General features: G+C 39.2%; 2 protein-coding genes across 6 annotated transcripts in view; one reads left to right on the top strand and one right to left on the bottom strand.

Moving 5' to 3' along the window:
* Window positions 1-110: 110 nt before the first annotated feature.
* On the top strand, window positions 111-17,235 carry NASP (nuclear autoantigenic sperm protein). The gene is made up of 15 exons (XM_054981286.1): window positions 111-133; window positions 1,381-1,437; window positions 2,235-2,345; window positions 2,778-2,858; window positions 3,713-3,825; window positions 5,997-7,046; window positions 9,117-9,199; window positions 10,910-10,986; window positions 11,070-11,143; window positions 11,690-11,878; window positions 13,749-13,915; window positions 14,523-14,579; window positions 14,669-14,740; window positions 15,844-15,972; window positions 17,077-17,235. The coding sequence occupies exons 2-15, from the start codon at window positions 1,388-1,390 to the stop codon at window positions 17,122-17,124; spliced, it is 2,301 nt and encodes a 766-aa protein (XP_054837261.1). The 5' UTR covers window positions 111-133; window positions 1,381-1,387; the 3' UTR covers window positions 17,125-17,235.
* A 927-nt stretch (window positions 17,236-18,162) lies between these two features.
* The window catches only part of CCDC17 (coiled-coil domain containing 17), a 58,610-nt gene continuing 54,172 nt past the window's right edge, over window positions 18,163-22,600 (bottom strand). For all 5 annotated transcript variants that reach the window (XM_054981282.1, XM_054981280.1, XM_054981281.1 and 2 more), the window contains 4 exons: window positions 22,003-22,071; window positions 20,655-20,735; window positions 20,458-20,565; window positions 18,163-18,488 (listed from right to left, as the gene is read on the bottom strand). In XM_054981282.1, the coding sequence (XP_054837257.1) occupies window positions 18,459-18,488; window positions 20,458-20,565; window positions 20,655-20,735; window positions 22,003-22,071 (288 nt within the window). In that variant the 3' untranslated portion in view covers window positions 18,163-18,458. The remainder of the gene's footprint in view (window positions 18,489-20,457; window positions 20,566-20,654; window positions 20,736-22,002; window positions 22,072-22,600) is intronic.

The following is a 22,600-nucleotide window of genomic DNA, read 5'->3' on the forward strand; positions in this document are numbered from 1 at the left end:
TGGCCGTTGAGATTTGGCGCCAAAACGTCGAGGGGAGGGGGGGGCGAGGAGGCGGGAAAAGGAGCCTATTGTCCGTTTAGGTAAACGTTTCCCTTAGTTAGCGCCGCCCCCTACCGCTCTTGCTACTGGACAGGTTAGTGGCTTATATTAAACAGTGTCCTACTTTTTAAAAAACTGTTCATAATTCAACAAGTCTGTTCGCGGTGTGACTTACTGAATTAAGCTTCTGTACTATGAAGTAGCTGGTTCCAGTAGATTTGTTTTGTACGTTGGAAGCTTCCTATTCCGCTATATCATTTGTGATGAATTGGCTGCTTAGACTTTTTGCCAGACTTGGTCTGCTACTGGGGATAGGAACCTGACAGGTCAAGAAATCAGAGCTTGACGTGCTTTGTTGTGAGCTTGTCCTCAGGCTATCTTAGATCCGTTTTCCTCTTTCTCTCCTCCTGCCCGCCCCCCTCCCCGACTTCATAAACCCTGGAAAGGCTGTAACTCTTAAGCCTCAATAATTCTTTTCGTTAAAGCGCTCAATCTGGAGCTTTCAGGGGTCATTAATATTACTTTTCGTTTTTAAAGGAGAAATTTGTTTGTTAGGGTTATGAATTATGAAACAAACAATGTTGTACATCTGATTATCTTTGGAATTTGGCCTTTAAGTAAAAGTTCCCAGTCAAGCAGGTTCTTCCTATCTTAAAATAGATGCATATTGTTTAGCAGCGCACATGCAGTTCTGGCAACGTGCTGTAGCTTTTCAGGAATACTGTTTTGCCAGCAGGACAAATGAGTTTGACTGCTGGAAGCTTCTGAGTGTCTGTTTAACTATACTGGTCTTTAATCAGTGTAAGGCTAGTATGGCTTTGTCATATTAAAGTATTCAGCAGTTTCAGGATTTTCTTTAAGAGAACTGCAGTAGTACTTGGAGGACTGATGTTGGGAAGTATGTCCAGTGAAACTATATTGTGGCTGAGAGGTTTTCCAACTTTGTAACTTACATACTTGTCTTTATAGATAGATGTGGCAGATGTTAAGCCACAGCATGTGCATTGTATTGCATTAAACTTATGTGTCTTCTGGCACTCTGCATTCTTGAAACAATTCATTTTGGTAACTACAGCAAACTAGTTTTAAATTCTTTTTTAACCTCTGAAGCTGTTGTGCAGTTGGTGTAATGCTAGCTATGCACTAATTATTGTATTGGCAGTTCTGGATGGGTACATAAGCAAATTGTGGGATGGCTAACTGCTCTAGCAGGCCTATAGGAAAAATATTGATGCCATGGTAGACTACATGTCTAAAATTGCTAAGCACTTTTTAAAACGTTACTAATGCTTTCTGATAAAGTTAGAAACACTGTAGCTCTGTTCTAACGGAAACTTTCAGTTTCAGGATGGCAGAAGAATCTGCTGCTCCTTCTACTTCTGTGGACAAAACTGAGAGGTAAGATACCAGATCATAGAATCACAGAGCTAGAAGGGAACTCTAGGGTCATCTAGTCCACCCCTGCACAGTGCGGGAAATTCACAGTTAGTTCTCCCCCAGTGACCTCTGCTCAGTATCCAGAGGAAGGCAAGAAACTTCTAGGATCCCACCTGTTCTTGAGGAAAATTCCTTCCGCTGTTACCCTGAGCACATAAAAAAAGGCTACAAGATCTGATTGTTCCTACCCTCTCTCAAACTATGTAAATTCATGCTGAGTCATGGAATCAGCATTGTTGACAGATGACCAGCCAGCCTCTGCTTAAAAACCTCAGGAGAGCCCACCAGCTCCTGAGGAAGCTTGTTGGTGAGAATATACAAATGATAGAGTGTATGTGTGTATGAAAAGAGCAAGAGTCCAGTAGCATCTATAAGACTAACAAAATTTGTGGTAGGGTATGAGGTTTTGTGAGCCACAGCTCACTTCTGTGACTCGCAAAAGCTCATATCCTGCCACAAATGTTATTAGTCTTATAGATGCTACTGGACTCTTGCTGTTTTCTACTGCTACAGACAGACTAACACAGCTACCCATTTTGATCTGTCTATATGAAAAACGATAGTGTAACTATTTGAGTTCTTAAAAACATTTGACTGTGGTCCATTTAACTTGCTGTTATCAGTAGTAATGAACTGGAATAAATCTTGATCATTTTTGATGCTGCTAACTTGTTACTAACAGCCAATTTAGTAGAAGAAACGCCCCTTCAAGTTAGAAATCTCTATTGCAACCAATCAACCTGTTTTCATCTTTCTAGCACGGATGTTGATGGAGAAGCCAAGAAGTTGTTGGGCTTGGGACAGAAAAACCTGGTAATGGGTGATATTCCAGGTGCTGTTAATGCATTCCAGGAAGCAGCCAGTATGTTGTAAGTAATGGAATATGGCTTCCTTCTATTAAGACTCGATTTTTATACCTAACAGTTTTGGTTATTGCTTATGTGGTTTTTTTCATAAGTTCACTTGGGTAAACATTACTATGTTCTGGATATATTTTTCACATTAGAATACCATGGCATGCTTATTATTTATTGATACAAATAAACTTTAGCCTTGCTTTGTATTATTGATTGTGTTGCCTGTAATCAGTCTTGGAGAATTAATGTCAGTAAAGGGAGAATAATTTTCAGTATGTCTGTGGAAGAATTTGTTAATCCACGCTGTGTTAAATTTCAGGCTAAATTAAAGAAATCCCTCAGAAGTTAATGATTCTTTAAAATTGTCAATGAATGTTGTCCTTAAGACAGCTGTAGTTTTCCTAGAAAGAGACGTGATGCTAATTTGTAATGGCTTCTCTTTAGGGGTAAGAGGTATGGTGAAACAGCAAATGAGTGTGCAGAAGCTTTCTTTTTCTATGGGAAATCTCTTCTGGAGTTGGCAAGGTAAGATTGTGGGTTATGCTGTTTCCGTTCTCCATATCATAACTAGCTCTGTCTAAAGGGTGAAATTTTTCACAATAGGTAATAGCTAAGTACCATAGATTGCTAGTATTATTATAGTAAGCTTAGTAGCATAGGTATGTTACTAAATCATGAGAATGGCAAGAGCCTCAAGTGTTGGATGGGATTTAGAACACAATGTCCTTGCTGAATCAGAACATTCCAGTTAGTGTTCTGTCTTATTTGGTTGTCTACCTCAAAATTAAAGTAAGGCAAGATAGTTACAGCCTTATACTTTCACCATTGATAGCTACTGAAATATACAGCCACTGATCTTCAAAAGGGGCAACCAGAATTGTATACTGTTCTAAATGCAGTTATACTATTTCATTTTCAGTACACTTCCAGGTAGCCAACCTGGATCCTGTTGGTGTATTGTCATTGGGACAAAAATCCTAATGAGCTTCACTTTTTCTGGTAAACTTGTTTAAGAGTGCCTTTTGGAGCTCTTCAGTCTTAGACCACTATATGTTGTGTATATTGACATAGTCAAAACCTCTAGTGAAGAAGCTGGCTGCTAGTTAAAAATTATTTGAAAATTCAGTTCAGGTATGTTCCAATGACTTTTTGAGTTAATTTGGTTTAATTTTTTTGCTGTTCCAGAGCTGCATCATGGTAGTTGAATTTAAACAATTAAAAGCATCTAAGCAGTTTCATTGTCGCACCTAGTATTTTTATCAATGATTTTATTATACTGTCTTAACAACCCTGAAAGATGGAAAAATTAGTTTAGCTCCTAGAGCCAAAGGAAAATTGTGATGGCGTAAATATTATGAATACTGTTGTATCTATTCTAGAATGGAAAATGGTGTGCTAGGAAATGCCTTGGAAGGCGTGCAGGTGGAGGAGGAGGAAGAAAAAGCAGAAAAAGCAGAAGATTCAATGGTAGAAAGTGCTGATAATATAGATGGTATGTAGAGCTCTGTTAATACAGACTATCTAGATGCAAAGTTACGTATGTGCCAAGCGAATACTGGAATGTTATTGCCCAAGGAGAATCAAAACTATGGCTGCTGGGCATTGGAGGCGCAATTGGCCCAATGGCAAGCCAGCGCTTCCTGGGAAACAGCTGGAAATGGCATCAGTTCCCTCTACAAATCACCTGAATCTAAATCTATAGCTTCCAGTGATTCCTAGAGAGTAGAGATGGGCACGGAATGAGAAAAAAATGAAACAAGTGTTTCGTGTTTTGTCACATTCCATGAATCACGAACTTTCACAAAATTGTCCTGTTTCACGAAACGATTTGTTAGTTTCATGATTCGTCAGAACCTAGGGCACTTCAGTGGCCACCTTCATACCCAGAGATGCCAAACTTGCAGGGAGACTTCAGCAGGCTTTCCTCCACCCACCCTTGCCCAACAAGCCAGCAAGAGCAAATGCTCTAAATAAGAATATAAGCAAAGAAAATTAAAGAAAGAAAGGTAGGCTTCAGTCAACCTAGGCCCCAGAGCCGGGCAATGCCTTGATACTGGCGTTGGGTGGGGTAGAGGAAAGAAGGCACCCTCTCCCAATGACCTTCCCAGCAAGGCGAAGACCTGAAAATAAGAGAGAGGCTTTTTCAGTCTCTTCTAAAGCAGCAGCAAATCCAGCCAAAAGCTCCCTATTCCACTCTCTCGTTCCAAATCCCAGCAACAGGTCGGTCCTCTCCTTCTGTCTACTGGAACTGAAAAGCACAAGGCAGAGAGCTGTACCTTATATAAGAAATGCTCACATAGAGCAGAACAGGAGGTCTCTGGTTGGCAGACAGACCTGCCTAACAGGGTTTGGAGGGATGAGATTGGTGTTCCCATGGCTACAGAAGGCCCAGCTCCTCAGTTGCCTAGGGGATTAACCCCCCTGCTCCTTGCTGTATAGGGCAGAATGGAAGCTCTCCAGTTGGCAGGGAGAGTTGCCTATCAAGGTTATGTGGGCTAAGATTGGGGTTTCCAATGGCAACGAAAGGTCTGCAGACATTCCGGGCCTATGTTGCCTAGGGAATCAATGGATCGACGCCAGCCTGTCTGGCATCACGAATCCAATGGATCGGCCCCAAAAGTCGTGAATTTTGTGAAAACTGCGGCCCCACAAAATGCATTTCACGAAATACGAATCGGCCCAATTCATTATGAAATTTGATTTGTATTTCGATTCGTGCCCACGTCTACTAGAAAGGACTGTAATCACTTCTAGATTTTTCCTGGAAGTGACATCACACTGTCAGGTCAACAGCTATTTAGGAACTGCGGGTAGGGGATTCTCTGCCTTTCACTGGGGGCTTGGCAGCCCTACTCAGAACCCAAAAATCCTAAATCATAAAATTGAACCAAACTATCTTGTAAATAACTTGGACCAGCATTCACTTGACAAAATTCCATGCATCTATAACTTTGTTGAATTATACTTTAATGCAGATATGGTCAATTAATCTTTACCTTAAGCTTAGGTTTTTGATGATGGCATTGATTTGTGCCTCACAATTTTTTAAAAAAATGATTGGTTATCCTTTTCTTAAAACCTTGAACTAATAGGATCTGATTGCTGAGAAAAATTTTATTCTTAAACTGGAATTGTGCAACAGTTGCTTGCAGCACAAGCGTATAGTGCAGTTTTGTTTATGTAATGCATTTGTATGACATCTTTCTGTCAAAACACTCAAATCAGTTTGTGACCTAGCTTTGACCTATATTTCATAATGCAGTAGCATCTGATTTAGCTGTCTAAATTCTGATGCTGTGCAGGATTGCATTGTAACCATATGCAAAATTCCCTTAAATTAATTGTCCCCATACTTCTTTTCCTCCCACCCCTGAATTGCAGTAGTTCTTTCTGCAGTGTGTCTCATTTGATCAGAGCTTGGCATACCTTGCTTGGCTGCAACTCTTGCTAGCATACATGTCATTGCTTATGCTCACCTTCTTGTAAGCCCTTAGTGCTAAGGAGATGCATATGTTCCCAGAATAGATATCCAAAAGGACTGAATTTGGGTACGCTAAGTTGGTGCAAAGATTTCAGTGGGTTTAAGGGTGGGGTGTTAAGATCATAAATGCTTATCACTAAATTCGAAGGTTTGTTTCTGCTTCATCTTCCTTAATCATGTAGAAGAAGCAAGGGAGGAATTAAGAGAGCAGGTATATAATGCCATGGGGGAAAAAGATGAATCCAGAAAAACTGCTGAAGAGCCTCTGGTATTGACTGATGCTGAGATGCAACTGAAAAGCAAAGATGTAGAACTGGAAGAAGTTAAGGAAGAAAAAGTAAATGAGGAAGCTATGGATGTAGAAAAGAGAACTTGTAAAGAGAGAAAGGATGAGCAGATTAATCCAGAAAATCAGATGGAGGCAGCTGAGGGAGAAAAGCAAGGGGCCAGTGAAATAGTTAATGAGGGAGCAAAAGAAGATAGTGCTGCTATGAAAGAGACATTAGTGGCTACAGAAGAGCAGGTGGGTATAGCTGAGGAAGAGAAGCCACAGCCACCAGAAGAAGCTGAGGAAGAGAAGCCACGGCCACCAGAAGAAGCTGAGGAAGAGAAGCCACACTCAATAGAAGAGGCTGAGGAAGACACCTCTGTAAACAAGCCAGTGGCTACCGAAGAACAAGCAGCTGGGGCACGGCACCCAGTAACAGCAGGAGAGGCAGGAGAAGACCCTTCTGTAGAAAGGAAGGCAGCGGTTGCAGAAGAGGTTGTTGGGGAAGAAAAGCCAATTGAAGCAGAAGCTCTGGAGGAAAAGATCAAAGACGACACAGCGAAGCTTGTAGGCCAGGCTCTTGAAAAACAGGCAGATAGAGTAGTAGAGAAGACAACAGTAGTGGAGGAAGTGCTAAAAACTTCAGAAGTGATAACAGAAGAATTGGTGACAGCTGGTGAGAAACCAGAAAGCCAGATAGATGCAGCAGTAGAAAAAGAGCAGCCAGTCAGAGCTGTTGATGAGAAAGCTGAGAAAATGGAAACTGCTACAGAGCAAGCAGTGATAGACTTGAAAGAGAAGCAAGAGCCCTCTGCCTCAGGAAAAGCACTGCCTTCAGCTGCAAGTGAAATTACTCCTGCAGGGGGCATGGAGCCATCGCAGGAAATACAAATGGAAGAAAAAGCAGAAGCTCCTAAGGTAGAAAAGGAGGAAGAAAAGGATGACGAAATGGGAGAGGGCGAAGGTAACAGGGATAGTAGATAATTGTGGGCGGATTACTTTAGAGAGCTAACCTTTAGTGAAATGAATCCATTCAGAATTTTCTTTCTGCTATAGAACTGGGGAAGGGCCCAGCTAGGGGATGCTTTAGAAGCTTTAAGGACAAGCAGAAAGTTCATTGATCCAAACCTAACATGTAACTAACGAGCTAAGCAAAATTTTGATTATTTTGGGGCTGTAGCTAGTTTGAACAGTTAATACAATGTAAAATGATGGCTGGTAGAGAATACTGAATGGATGTTCACTGCATGCTCTGATATAAGTTTTAAATCTTTAACCATTTACAGCATAGTTTATATGATCTGACAGGATCACAGAATCTACAGATCTAAATTTGTGTTCAGTTATATAATGCCCTGTGCTAATGTAATGGGTCTAAATGCACACAACTAGAAATAAGTGCAAGTAGCATAAGCTTCATACATTTTTGTCCTGCTTCTCTTGCCTCAGCACTGCCGTTAACTACCTTATAACCTTTAAGCTTGTATTCACAAGTGAAATTCTAGAACTGTAAGATTTCTGTAAGCATAATAAGCTACTGATATGACATAATATCTGACAAATTTTAAATATTTAGTAATATACTTAGATAAAGTTCAAAGACAAGTTTGCTTTAGTCCTGTTTATTTCAGTGTCTGAAACAATGTCATCTAGATTGAGCCCCTTGTGATCTTGGTTCTAGAATGGAGAGTTGCTTACCAAGATGGGTGTACTGCTCATTTAAAAATCAAGAATAGCTGTAGTTCAGCACTTTCAGAAATACCCCCTAACTGTCAAGCTTGGCTGCTTGTATCGCTGTCATTCAGCAAGCATCTTTTCACTACAGCACTACTTGTTTAGGTAACTAAAACGTTACTGCTTAAGCATCTATGCAATATAATTGTTGCTTGCTATGCAAAAAATTAGTTTCTGTAAGCTGCACAGAGTTCTGCAAAAGGATAGGATATAGGTTTCTTATATTAAAATTAATAAGTGACAATGTTATCAAATCTGTTCCATAAAGGTCAGTTTTAGCAGACTAGTATAACTCATGAGCTGTCCGTCATCCGTTTTCTTGGAGGTAGTGTTAATTGATATTGGTTAGCTTCTCTAGAAGGCTGCACTGATGCTTGATTAGATACATAAATGTTGCCCTGTTAAGCTAGGATTCTTAAGCAGCAAAAAACTTCTAAGAAACACTATTTTGTGTCTGATTTTCAGGAAAATGTATCCTTCCTCCCTGTCATGTAATACATAAATGGTACAACTTTTAGCAGCATAATGAAGTTTAAACCATATTTTTTTTTAAAAAACTTAGTGACATGAAGAAGAACCCCATGCAAATATCAGTAAATATGGTTTCAGCATTACAGGGTAGAAGAAACCTAGCAAAGGCATCTCAAACTGAGGTAGCTCTGGAGAAAGCAAAATATATGGAAGGGTGTGGGTGAAATTCTCCATATGACAAAATCTTGCAATGCACTTTCTGTCAATGAAGGACTAACACAACAGTCCTAGTGGTTGATAATGGAAAGTGCAGAAGGACATAACATATGATAGCTTCTGGCCTCACCTGCTCTTCCTCCTCCTTCACTGGCTGGCTTGGGAATTTTAAGAGGACCTGTTCTAGTAAACTTCTAATGCTTGCGTTGGATTAGTACCCAATTCACAAATCCTCAGGCATACACCAGCAGGGTGGCTGTTTGCAACTGTGTGCTATGATTCTGTGAGCTCACTTCCCAAAATGATGCAGAGGGGAGGGTGTTGAAGTATAGAAAGGGGCTGAGATAAAGACATATTGCTGAACTGGTAAGCCTTTAGGGTTTGGTTGGTGTACAGTTTTTGTAATAACAAGTGCTAGAATAATCTACACATGGAACTGAAATCCTTTTGTCAGATTTTGTTCTTGCAGATCACACAACTACCAAGCCAAACTAAGTAGATTGAAATCGTTGTTAAATGGGAGAAGAATAACTGTAAATTAGAAAGATGAAAGTACATGGATTAATACATAGCAGGGAACTTGATGTAAATTAATGAGAAATCATTCTTATAGAAACAGAGGAATCAGAAGAAGAGGACAAAGAGAATGACAGAGCAGAAGAAGATAAAGAAAATGACTCTGCAGTTGAAGAGAAGGTGATGTATGTGTGAATACTTATTGCAGCAACTGATCAAAACTTTCCATCATGAAGTAAGGCACACTGGAAAGGATCCAATCTGTTTGTGCAATAGAACATTCCTGTTGCACCCCACAATTCCCTGTATGTTGCCCCTGGGATTCAAGGGAGCCCAGGAACAGTGAGTGCAATATAGGGACCTGCAGTGAGAGAACCGGCAAAAATCACACACCACTCTGGTGACAGAGTGCCCTTTTGCTTGCAGAATCAATTCAAATCAATTTTCTCAATGAAAAACAGCCAATTATAGGTGCTTGGTAGAAACCAGCGGAGAGTACTGAAGCAAGGAGCTTTAGAACTTGGGCCTTGAGAAACAAGGTTAAAACATGTATCCAAATTGCTTCTCTGTCCAAGGGCATTTAACATGACTATTAAAAGCTGTGTCAAATAGCCCTAGGAATGTACACATTCCTAATAAATAATAGTCAGTCCCTACTTAAATACCTAATTTAACATTTGGCGTGATTGAACATCTGAAGTCAGATTAATAGAGTCTTGAACTAGTCTTTACTATTTCCTCCTCTTTAAGTATTTTCTTGGAACTGGTCTTATCACAGATGTTGTGATCCCAGTAGTTGATCCTATGAAGTGTATTGTGTTCTTTCGAAGTGGTGCCTACTGATTAAGCGAGAACGGGGAGATGCAAGAACTGTTTTAAAGGAGTGTGCTCTTCTGTAAAGACCAAATGGAGATTCTCCCACAGGCAGTTAATACAATAACTATTAAGTTAACTTCAAAGCATCTATTTAACAAGTGTGCAAAGTGCATTCAGTGCAGTAAATCGCCATTCAGACCAAATTATAGTGAACTTTATTGCATTTCTAGTTATTGAATTGTGATTATTGTGCATGAATTATTTATTGTTATAACTGGATCACTATATATTTATTGCACTGTATGCACTTTGCACACTTGTTAAATAGACACGTTGAAGTTAACTGAATAGTTATTGTATTAACTGCTTGTGGGAGAATCTCCATTTGGCTTCTGTAAAGAATCAAATATTTAAGTGTCTGAGAATCAAAGTGATTTTTTCTGTATTCACTCCATTCCGGAAATTGTGTTCAGGAGCAATAAGAATTACTCAGTGCCTGTTGTCACAAACCTGTTAAATGAATTTTTGAATGGGTTTTGTTATGATACTGGGTGAAATGAGTCAAACAAGATGTATAGCATCTTTATTGATGTGACATAGTTTAGCGCCAGGCAATTTTATACAAGGAGTTCATTGAGAGCCTGCAACTCTGGTCTCGGCTTGATTACCATACGTTATGCTAGTCACCAGATCTTTCCTTCATGGTTCAGGGTTCATTGAGCTGAGTTTTGTAACAAGACAGTATGAGAATTGCACTGCTTCTCAGACTCATTTGGTTCAAGCTCAATGCAACAGAACTGCCTTTTCTTTCTCTTAAAGAGGGGGGGACAATTTTCATGAGCTTTTTGTAGCAAACAGAATACTGCATAAGACTTTCCCTGACTTCTCAATTTGAGGAAAATTTAAGGGGATATGTGTGTTGCTGGCCCTTCTGTCTTGCCGGGGGCTAACTTTGCTTTTTAAAGTTTTAATCTGTTTGCTTCCTGCAACAGATAGCAGTTGCACAATTTCTAATAGATAGGAAGCAAGTTTGTCTTCTACCTCTTGCCTGACTTTGATATATCTTTGCTGCAGGAGAGTGAAGAAGATGAAGTTGGAAACCTAGAGCTGGCCTGGGATATGCTGGAGCTGGCAAAAGTAATATATAAAAGGTATATCTTGGGGCTGAATGCATGTTAAGAGTGTTGTTAAGGTGTTACAGTTAACATAAGTTCTGCTTGTCTCTTTGATCTAGACAGGACACAAAAGAAGCTCAACTTCATGCTGCCCAGGCTCACCTAAAACTAGGAGAAGTTAGCATTGAATCTGGTAACTTCCTTAAATTTGTTTATGCATACAGGGAGTTAATGTAAATGTCCTGCATATTGTCACTGCATAATGCACTTTGCTGCATGACTATCATGCATTGTATAAAATCTTATTATGGACTGCACTTTACTTTACTTTAACTGCACATTTTATCTAGGTTTTGGTAATTCTGAGATATGTATTAAACTTCTCTTTGATGTGCCTTATGTTCCATATGTGGTATCTGCTTTAGGGAATAGGGAAGATAGCTTTGACTTAATGATGTCTTTCACTTTGTGTCTACATGGTGGTTGGGTATGCTAGTTAGGCTAATGGAAACTAGAGATCTTACACTGCCCTTCAGTTTGGTACCAAAATCATGAGCATCATGTTATAAAAATTTAAATCTAAATTTAAGCATTTAGATGCTTAAATTTGTATTAGTGCATGGACTATAATTCAACGGAAGCTTTCCAGAGTATGTCTACAACCAAGGAATCAACTAGAGGTGTAACTTGAAGGTATATATATGATGAACTCCATTTATTTTTCTTGTATCTTGTGCAGAAAACTACACCCAAGCCATAGAAGAGTTCCACTCCTGCTTGACCCTTCAGCAGAAATATTTAGAGGCTCATGACCGTCTGCTTGCAGAGACACACTACCATCTTGGATTGGCCTATCACTACAACAATCAGTACGATGAAGCAGTTCTGCAGTTCAGTAAATCGATGGAAGTAATTGATAAAAGAATGGGTAAGTAAAAACTCTAGAGTATGTACTCATACACTAGATTATGTACTCATACAGTTTTAGTAAAGAACTGAACTATTGTATACTGTTTGCTCCAATCTCCAAATTCTGTAAAAACACCAAACCTGCAGTAAGTCGTCATCGGTAGTTTTGCAATTTCAGTATTCGGGATACTGCTTTAATGAAGGAGTTCTAAGTCAGATAGCAAAAAACATTTACAATTCGACAAATGGCAAAGAAAAATTTCAGACTTCGTGTGGGCAGGCAGGAAACCCCGGGTGAAAATGAAAGTATTACAAGATTCGAAAGAAAGAGGGGGACTGCAACTGCCAAACTTAAGATTATACTATGAAGCAATTTGTCTGGCTTGGTTAAAAGATTGGATAACGCTAAAAGACCATAAATTGCTGGCCTTGGAGGGACACAAAAAATTGTTTGGATGGCATGCCTACTTGTGGCATGATAAAGTTAAAGCGGACTCTATGTTTTTGCATCACTATATAACGTCGATGGAACATAGAATATTAAAAATAAAGACACAAGAAGAGTTATCTCCTCAATATGGATGGTTTCAATATAGGCAAATCAGGGATCTTTACAACTCGGACTGTTTAAGGGGAGGAATAAGACTGAAAAACTCGGAGCTAGAAGAAGTGATCTTACAAGAAGGTAAAAAAGACATTTCGAAAATATACAAAATACTCTTAAAATGGCATACGGAAGACGAGACGGTCAAAGTTCAGATGGTGAAATGGGCAATAAACTTTCACAAAGAAATAACAATGGAATCATGGGAATATTTGTGGAAAAACACTTTGAAGACTTCAACTTGTACCAATATTAAAGAGAATGTTTATAAAATGATGTATAGGTGGTATTTAACGCCTAAGATGATTGCGCTTGGAAATGCAAGTATGTCAGACAAATGCTGGAAATGTAAAAAGCATGAAGGATCATTGTATCATATGTGGTGGACTTGTGAGGTAGCTAAGCAATACTGGGGAGATATAATAGAAATAATTAATGAGGTTTTGCAAACCCAAATAAATAAGAACCCAGAATTGCTGCTTCTGAACTTGGGAATAGAAGATGTTCCAAAGCAGTATAGAACATTGCTATTTTATATGATTACAGCAGCAAGACTTTTGTACGCGCAGAAATGGAAAGTGCAAGAAATACCAACTATAGAAGATTGGATTTACAAATTGTTGTACATGGCAGAAATGGACAAAATGACAAGAAAACTGAAAGATCTTGATCCAGGAGAATATATTGCAGACTGAGGGAAATTGAAACAATATCTAGAAGAAAGGATGTGAAAGGAGGATTGTGGCAGTTTGAGAATTATTAATGTGTGATTTCATAAAGGGGAGAGAGAAGTAATTTTACCATTAATGGGGAAATTTAGTTATTAATCTAAGCTAATATTAGTATTAAGAAGAATGTATTAAAAATAGATAGGTTAAACAGGGAGATGTAGATTGGATACATCAGTAAATTGGAGATATAGAAGAATTTGAATATGCTTAGAATAAGTGATATAATATATATAAGACTTAGAAAAATTATAGTTAAGAGTAATTTAAATAATAAGATGGCTAAGGGTTGGAAAGCTGTTGGAAGTCTATAAGGAGGGGGGAAGGGTGGGGGTTGATATAATTTAGGTAAGATGGGGAATTTGTGTAATATTTTATGTACTCACCGATAATTTTTTTTTAAAAAAAAAAAGATAGCAAAAAACATTTGCAAGTGAACTATTGCTGAACCTAGAAAATCTGCTTAATCTAACTAATATTACCATATGACTGTGCAAGGATCAGAGATTGACAGCACAGTTAACCGTACTAATGGCGTCTAATGTTTCTTCCTTTAGAGATGTTGACTGAACGGCTAAAAGCAAAAGGAGAAGGATCAGATGAGGATGAGAAGGAAATTGACGAATTAAAGGGATTGCTTCCTGAAATTAAAGAAAAAATAGAGGATTCCAAGGAATCTCAAAAGAGTGCAAAAGTGGCTGAGCTGGCTCTGAAAGCAACTCTGGTATGTTATAGCCTTGTTTTTGTAGTGAGATGATTATGCGGAGTTAAATGCTTAAAAACAAGTTTACATGCCACTTTATAAACTGGGTACATTGCACAGTGGCAAATTCATCTTGAGAGTTACCAGGCTGGAAGGTATACAAATATGTCCAAGGCAGAGCAAAAAGACTGGTCTCCAGGGAAGGAGCAGGTGCTGTTGATGCTTGCTTTACAATTAGAAATAATGAAGCATTTCTTATCCCTGATTACAGATTTGTGAGATTTGCATTCCTATAGTGTTAAACCTATATTGTAATGGCAGTTTTAATGCATGATTACTGGTATTGATTTCAGAATGACAACTTGGATACCCAGTGTATGACTTTTAGCTAGGTAGAAAAAAAACTGTCACTGAATATTAGCTTCCTAGTTATTTAAAGCTCATTAAACCCTTAAACTTTGCATTCTAGTTTTGGGGCTCACTCTGTATTCAGAATAAAAAAGTGGAGGAGGGTCTGTTACAAATTTCAGGCAAAAACTTTTTATCTTTTATCATGCCCCTGTGTGGGTTTGGGGCATGTGGCCAGGGGGCATTATTAGTACAGACTAATGGGTTTCTTTGCTTCCAGGTTGGGGGATCTTCTTCAGGCTTTTCCCAGGGAACTGAAAGCAGCTTGACTTCAACTGTGAGTGGTAATACCCCAGGATTGAGCACGTTTAACAGAAATGTGTTGAAGTATGTAATAGGCACTTTTTGATTTCTGTTTTGTAATAGATACCAATTGGACAAACAGCTGATGGAGCATCACAGTGTATTACAGACATCTCACATCTTGTTAGAAAAAAGGTGCGTGTCAGTTGGAACTAACAAAGTACACTGACTTGAAATACTTATGTCTCTGTTAAAGGCTGTACTTAGTACTACATAAAGATCCTTTCCACTGGGAGCCAATCAGTCTGGGAACCATCCAGTTTCCTTGGTAGCTTTTGATGGTTTTTGTGCTGTGCAGCACCCACCTGACCCAGCCTGGTTTAATTTCAGAGCTTAATTGTGTGGGTCCTGCAGGCACTCAAACTTGGCTGTGTTAAGGACCAGAAAGGTTGTGCTGTTAAACTTTCACCGCAAGCAAAGGTAGCATGGAGTTCATAGAAAGTGAACTTTACAGCCAAACAACCAGGCTGAATTGGGTTCCCTTAATGATTCCCTTTATTCAAGTGGAAACGGAGAATCGGTTAAAATAGCAAAGCCAGTGTACAGTTGTGAACTGTTTGCACACAGTAAATCCTCTAGTATTCCGTCAGATCACTACATTTGGCATGTAGTTTCATCTGTTACATATTCTGACTTTGCCTAGTGTTTGACTGCATCCTGACAGTCAATAAACCTGTTATTTCAAAGCCGGGTAATTTAAAAGGTGGAAGTCTTTTATTCAGTATTGAAATGGGATATCTGTAAAAAAGAAGCAACACATATCTTGTGAACTCCACTCTGGTCTGAAACACAAATTGTAGATCTTTCCTAAGTTCCTTTTTCTGACTCCTGGCAAAGTTTATTACTGGGATCACAGGACCTGCATAGACTAGACTAATAGCCACATTGGGTGTGGGTCAGGAGGGTGAAGTGGGAAGAGGATGAAATTTCCCTTTCTGCCTATTGAGTCAGCAGACCCATGCTGATTACAGAGGGAGGAGAGGTTAATTTTGCCTTGTTTCTCATGTTCACAAGGGTTCTACAGCCTGGGAATAAACTTTCCCAAGGTCAGAAAAGACTATTGGAGAAGGAGAATGCAGGCAAGGTCTGTGACTATCAGTGTTCTCTGCTGATGGATTGCTGAATCCAGTCCATTGCCCCCTAGGCTACTAGAGATTTGTCCATGCACAATGACACTTTTTATTAAGACTTAACATTTGAAGTTGTACTTTGTGAAGACTAAACAATTTTGTCTTCAGAGGAAACCAGAGGACGAGGCTCAACAGGGAGACAATGAAGCTAAGAAATCTAAACCAGAACCGGCTGTCAATGGTGGTGGTGATGCTGCTCCCAGTGGAAATGAGGTTGCAGAGAAAATGGAAGAGGAGGTGGGCAGTTGAGTCAGGAGTTGTTATAAACTTTCCCCTTCCTGGGCATACTTTACTTACCTATTTTTAATTGCCTGCTCGTATTCTTTCCCAGCTTCTCAAGCTGAGGGGTCAGTCATATTAGAATGCATGCTGGATTCTGAATCTGATGTTAATAGGTCTAGCTGTTAAACTGTTTCTGTATATTTACAGGTAGCAGCACACAGTTTAATGATACCTTAAAATTGACAATACAAGCAGGGGACCCACAAGGACATGGGGGGGGGGAATCTCATTTTTCCCTCCACCACTATTTCTGCTGTTGCATCTCTGAAAGTCCCTATACCCACACATTTCCTTGCTTCTCTCCCACTCTTCAAGCAATCTTTTACCCCCCCCCCCCCATGTTCAGCTGTAATTATTTAATTTATACCCCACCTTTTTCCATAAGGGGTCTCCCAGATCCTAGTCTGAAACTCTAGCCATTACACACTGGCTTTTGTGCAGAGGTTGCTGTTGAACAGTAGTAAGCAGCTGGACCTGGATGAATTATGGGAGTTGCATGATAGCAAGTTGTCCAGACCTGGCTCCTGATGAGCCTTCCTTCAAACAGGCTCTGGAAAGGACTCTCTCCCCTCTCCCTGCCTTTTATGACAGACGAAGGCTTGAAGACTGGCAATACTGTTGTGGTTGTCTAGAAAGAGAGATCATTTGTTTTTTAAAGGTGCAGGTGCTGCTTCTATAATTTGAGGGTGTCCTCCCAGTTGTAAGATTTCAGATTTTTCTGCATACCTGGGGCTTTTTTTAGGCTTGTAGAAAGATGTGCACATTTATGTATCCAGAGATGGGGCCACATACTGGTTTAGAATTAGGTAAATCAATTGTTTCAGTAATATGCAGGAGTCTTAATTCTGCACAATTTCTTTGAAAGCAGCAAGAGACTAAGGTAAATCATTTAAGTATATCTTGGTTAACTTGTGAATTCTGTTGAAACATGGCCATACTAGTTTAAGCAGCCAGTTAATGCACTACTTAAGGGTTCTGAATCCATTAGAGCTTGTTGCATGCATCAACTGTCCAAATAAATAATAATATATATGCTAAACTACACTTTTCTTTTTACAGCCAGAAGAGAGGCCACCACAAATTGATACAGTTCAAAGTGCTGTATGATAGAGCTTTAATATTGAACACTCCCTCCCAAGGACAATGGGTTTTGTATATAATGTATTTTTTCACTTTGACAACTTTTATATTCAATAAAGATTGTATGCAAACATTAAATTTGCCTTTGTTGATGCATATTTCAACAAATAATGCTACAGCCATGTTGTAGTCCAACACGCTGTTGCTTGATCTCCCCACTGCTCAGCATGAGTCTTATCAAAATGGGATTGATATAGGAGTGTAAGAAGTATTTTTTCAGTTGTCTGGCAGCTTTGATGTCACAATTACCCCAGTTGGTATTTCAAAAGCTCAGAAGAGTCTTCAGCTGTCATTCAATAAAGAACACTGGATATGTTTTATGGCAAAAGTTGAAGATTTTAGTCAGTAGCTTAGAAACCAGGAAGAACACAGCCTGCTTTAAGCATTGCCATGATTGAGGGCAGAATATGTGAAGAAACTGTTAGGAACCAAGGGGTAGGAAAACTACAGATAAACACATGTAGCTATAACAACTGTGCTTTTTTGGACAGGGTTGTAAGATGTGTATTGCAGAGAGGACTGGAAAAATGTGAAATGGAAAATATTCCAATGTCCTAAATCATGATCTGATTTAGCATATCTGTTCTGAGTTAAATTTAGTAAATAAAATTTAGAAGTACATCCATGTTAATTTTATTACCCAATAATGACTGCATGAATGGAAATATTTAATCAGGAAAAAATCAAGTGTGGTTTAAATGTGGTAGTCGATCACATTCAAGCCTTTTTGTAAAAATTATTTTTTAATACTTAAGTCTGTAGAGCATGTTCCTCCCTTGCATTGTCTAAGGGAAAAAAGCACTGAAAACTGACATGAATTTTAGTATATTGAAAGAACTCAGCGAAACACGGTGTGGATGATGTGTGCTCATCTGTTTCAACAGAATGGGTCACTGGAGCACCTCAGCTTCACCGGCACTATCTATGGCATCATTTGCATTAATACTTAGCTCCCTATCAGATTAATTATACTATCATGGTCCACTATGTGAAAAGAGACATAAATAAGAATTCCTTCAATATTTATCTGGCTTAGTCAACCATGTGATTTCATAACATTTGGTTAGATTATTACATTTTGGGGGGAATGAAACATACAATTCTTAAAGATAATTGCTTGAAAAACATATTTTGAAACCACCAGGTTTACCTAATATGTATTGGCAATGAAACAAATCTCCTTTAGAAACAAATGTTCTGCCTGATACATTCATTCCACAGCATGATAAAATATTCTGTAGCAGTAATTGCCAATGCATCTTTTGACGTTTAATGGAAAGTTCTTACAGCTTTTTAGTGTGCTAGATTTGTTCCAGTACGAGCTGTTTTGCCTGAAATAAAGTAGAACAGATACGTAAATCTTTTCTGCATGACAAGTGCATGTTTTACAGAAAAGCTGAAACTAAAGATTTCACTTACATAAAAGACTAGTGGGAGACTTGCAGGGAGGATCTCACCCACCTGCGGCTCTCCCTTTGCTGCCTGCTTTACAGATGCAGTGAGCAGCAGCAGCAGCTCCTGATTCTCCCTCCTGTATGCCTGTAGTTCTGTTGCCTTGATGGTGGAGGGGGGAAGAGTGGTTCCTTCCCCACTTGCAGAGTGAGGGCAGTGGCAGCTCTGGTTCCTTCTCACCTACAGTGGACTGTGTAGTGGCTATTGAGCATCTATAGCTGGTGCCATGTTAGAATTATAATCAGGGCTTTTTTTCTGGGAAAAGTGGTGGAACTCTATTATCACATGTGCACGTGCTTTGTGCACATGCGCTCCTGGAAATGCGTGATGACATCACTTCCGGAAGTGACACCGCTTCCCGGAACCCAGCACAATGCATTACAATGAGATAAATGCTAGTACACTATTATGAGAAAAGGTTTGTTTCCTTTCTGTATCCTCTACAAAAAGTGAAATCTTCCATTCCCTTTCCCAAACATTTCATTTCTTTGGAATTATATTTTAAAATATGCAAGAAGGAGGGGGCCTCTAAAAATCCAAAACCCATCTCACAAATGTAAATTCTAACAGATTCCCTCTGCCAGCGTAGAAAAAAAATTCCAAAATTCTTTCTCAAAATTCCAGAGTCTGAAATTCCTAATCTAATGAATATTGAATTTTCAGGGAGAATTTTGCTTTACTGGAGCAAATCAAAATTAGATACTCAACTTTAGCTGCATTAGATCTGTACTTAGTTTAAAATGGCTTTTTGTTGCCTGACAACTCTATCTTGCCAATGGCTAAGCTGTTGTGACATTGAAATGCTCATAAATATTCCAGTGTCCCAGACAAACAATATTCATAAAAACTTCCTTAACACCCATATGTCCACTGCAATTTCAATTATGTTAATCAGCTTAGGGTGGAGAGAATCATTTGAGTTACAGCTATGAAGACATAAGAACTTCTATATGCTCATGAATATATTGATGAAAGCCTTCTGTGACTTGGACACAGCTATCCATTCCTAGCATAAAACTGGAATAACCATAACATTTTAACTAATGCAAATAACCATAACATATATTTAACTAACACAGAACCCATCTGCATTCAAAAGCTGTGGGAACCATAACAATGTCAACGTCAACAAAAGAATGAAAGCAACACACGCACAGCCCCACCCACCCCTGAAAAAAAGCAGAATGAATTCAAAGCAGCGCACATACGAACACATAGCCCCTATACCCCCATGAAATGAAAGCAAAATGAACTCAAAGCAGCACGTGCACACACACAGCTCCCACCCCCATGAAAAGAAAGCAGAATGAACTCAAAGCAGCTTAACCCTCCTCTGCAGAGCCCGCACCAGGCCCCAGCTTGCTTTCTCTCGCTCTCTCAGAGGAATGAAAAGAAAGCAGAATGAACTCAAAGCAGCTTAGCCTCCTTTGCAGAGCCCACAGGGCCAAAGGAGGAAGGAATCACGTGAGCAGATTCTAGAGCTGCCGGAACACCGTTCCGGAGTGCTCCCCCTCAAAAAAGCCGATTATAATAACAACATACTTTGTAAACTGCTCTGAGTGGGTGTTAAGTTGTCCTGAAAGGCGGTATATAAAGAATGTTGTTATTAGAATTAGATATAACAAGTGAGCACATATCTGCCCTGAGGCTTTTGATCTCCCCTCCCTCGGAAACCTGCAGGATTCCCCCTTACTGTTGTTCTGCCTGCTGGCCTGCCTATCCCCCTCCCTCACTGTCCTCTGAGGGGAGGTTCCTGCTCTCCCCCACTCACCTTCAATGCCATTTCTGTCTTGCAGTGAGAAGTAAACAGTTTCATTCTGTGATTAGTAAGCTTGCACAATCTCTTACCAGTTGTTGCGATGTCTCTTGTGGCATTAATTCTGCAATTTTACCTCCAGAGGGTTCCTTACAGTACAGACCTAGAGCATTCTTGGGAATGTAGGATTGATCAATGTCCTAAGATAGGGAACCAAGATAGTTCAATTAAGTTCATGGGAAGGCTAAAATTGTATACTCATTCATTTGCTTCATTTTACTATGCTTACCTCTATTGTGAATCTGAAATCTCCATCCCACCGTCCATCAGCTATACGGACAAGCACAGATGCACCTTCCACCAATTTAATCTGCAGAAGAACTTGAAATTACCTATTTTCTGTAATTAATTTTCTGTATTAATTCCTTATTAAAGAGTATTACTACTTTTTGACAGTATTGGCATTAGAAAAAGATGGTAGAGCCCACAAGGATTGTAAGTATAGAAGTAGGATTGCCTGAATTAGGTCTAGGTTTACTTGAGAATGTCCCAGGATGCTTATGACTTCTATTTCAGCCTGTCTGTTTTTCTTTGAGGGATCATGTGAAGCAGGAGGAAATACCCCAGTGGTGACAGCAGAAGAATGAGACTTGGTTTTGGTTGTTGTGGGTTTTCCGCAGATGCCAGCCACAGCTGCTGGCGAAACGTCAGGAACTACAATGCCAAGACCACGGCAATACAGCCCGGAAAACCCACAACAACCATCGTTCTCCGGCCGTGAAAGCCTTCGACAATACATCAGACTTGGTTTTCATAGAATGCTGGCAGATTTTCACCAAGGCATACAAGTGAATTTGGGAAGCTAAATAACAACGGTACTCTTAAGTGCTACACAGGGATAAAATGAAAGTGTAACCCTACACTGGCACCATTGAACATTTTCCAGTGTTTAATCTTGCTATGGAAAATTTTCCATTTCTAAAGGTTGTTTTCAAAAACGATGGATGCTATTAATAATACAGCAGCTTCAAAGTCATAATTCATGTTTTTCAGGTGAACAGCCTTAGGAATTGTGCAAGTTGATTTGTAAATTTGGGAGGAAGGAATAATATATATTCTATGAATGAATGAAAGAATATACTTGCACACAAATTGGTTTTCTATTCATTTTTTTCCAGAAAATTTTTATCAGTGGTACAATAATCTGCAGGCAGAAAGCCTCACATGAGGGGCTATGAGAAATAGCATAAAAGGAGCTTTAATAAGATCAGTGTTGAATGGAGGGTGGGTGAAAGTCAGAAAATAACAGAAGAGTCAAGGCTAACATTTGAGTAGATACTTCAGACTGGATTCTTGTTTTGAAGAAAGTCTGACCTTAGGTTTGTCCCGGCCAGTGTAACTGGGAGCAGTCTCAAGTCTCTCCTAGTTCTGCTCCCTAAATTTTTTCCCTTGTCTCAGTAACATTTTGGGTAAATGAAGTTTGGAAAAGAATTGCAGAGCTGTGTTGTGTATTCAAGATTTTTTTTTTTTTTTACAGAATAAAAGGTTGTATGGAAAAGCTGTCTTGGGTAGACTTTGGGCCCTTTTTGTCTGGAATTCTTTATGAAGCTATGCTTCATACATGTTTAGTAACTTACCATGTCCTTATGGAGTAGGCTCATCATAATGTTGCTACATTTTCCTTGGGATAAGGAATGCAAGATGATCTGTTCAGGAAATAATAAAATTTTGAAGAACAAACTTCTTACTCTGAACTCTTCTTTCATATGATGTTTTTAAAAGGGAGAAGGAGTGAGCCGTTGTGTGGTACGCTTTGGGCCTAAATGATTGTCAGAGCAAACTTATGGGTTATAAAACTTGGGAACCTAGACGTGTTAAAAACGCTCATACACCCAGTCCCAAAATCATGGTTTTTAAAGTCCTGGCCAGTAAAGTCTTGGGAGTAACCCTAGAACCAAAGTTAGCAATTGAAGTACCTGTTCTTAGTTGCTAACCTAGAGATGAAAGATGAGTGATAGTTGAGTACATGTGGTTTTGTCTCCTGAGAGACTATGTGCAGGAAATTAGAGAAATGAATTACTGCATTTGTGGACAACTGATATGTAAGGACTTGTCACTTTAAGATGCAAGTATTCAGGTAGTGTCAGAAAAAACCATGCAAGAAAGTTAACATGTTTGTGATAACAGGTGTGCATGTATGTCTTAAAAATATTTAGCATTCTAAGAAATGTACTA

The sequence above is a fragment of the Eublepharis macularius genome, chromosome 5 (genome assembly GCF_028583425.1).
Source record: "Eublepharis macularius isolate TG4126 chromosome 5, MPM_Emac_v1.0, whole genome shotgun sequence".
Lineage (NCBI taxonomy): Eukaryota > Metazoa > Chordata > Lepidosauria > Squamata > Eublepharidae > Eublepharis > Eublepharis macularius.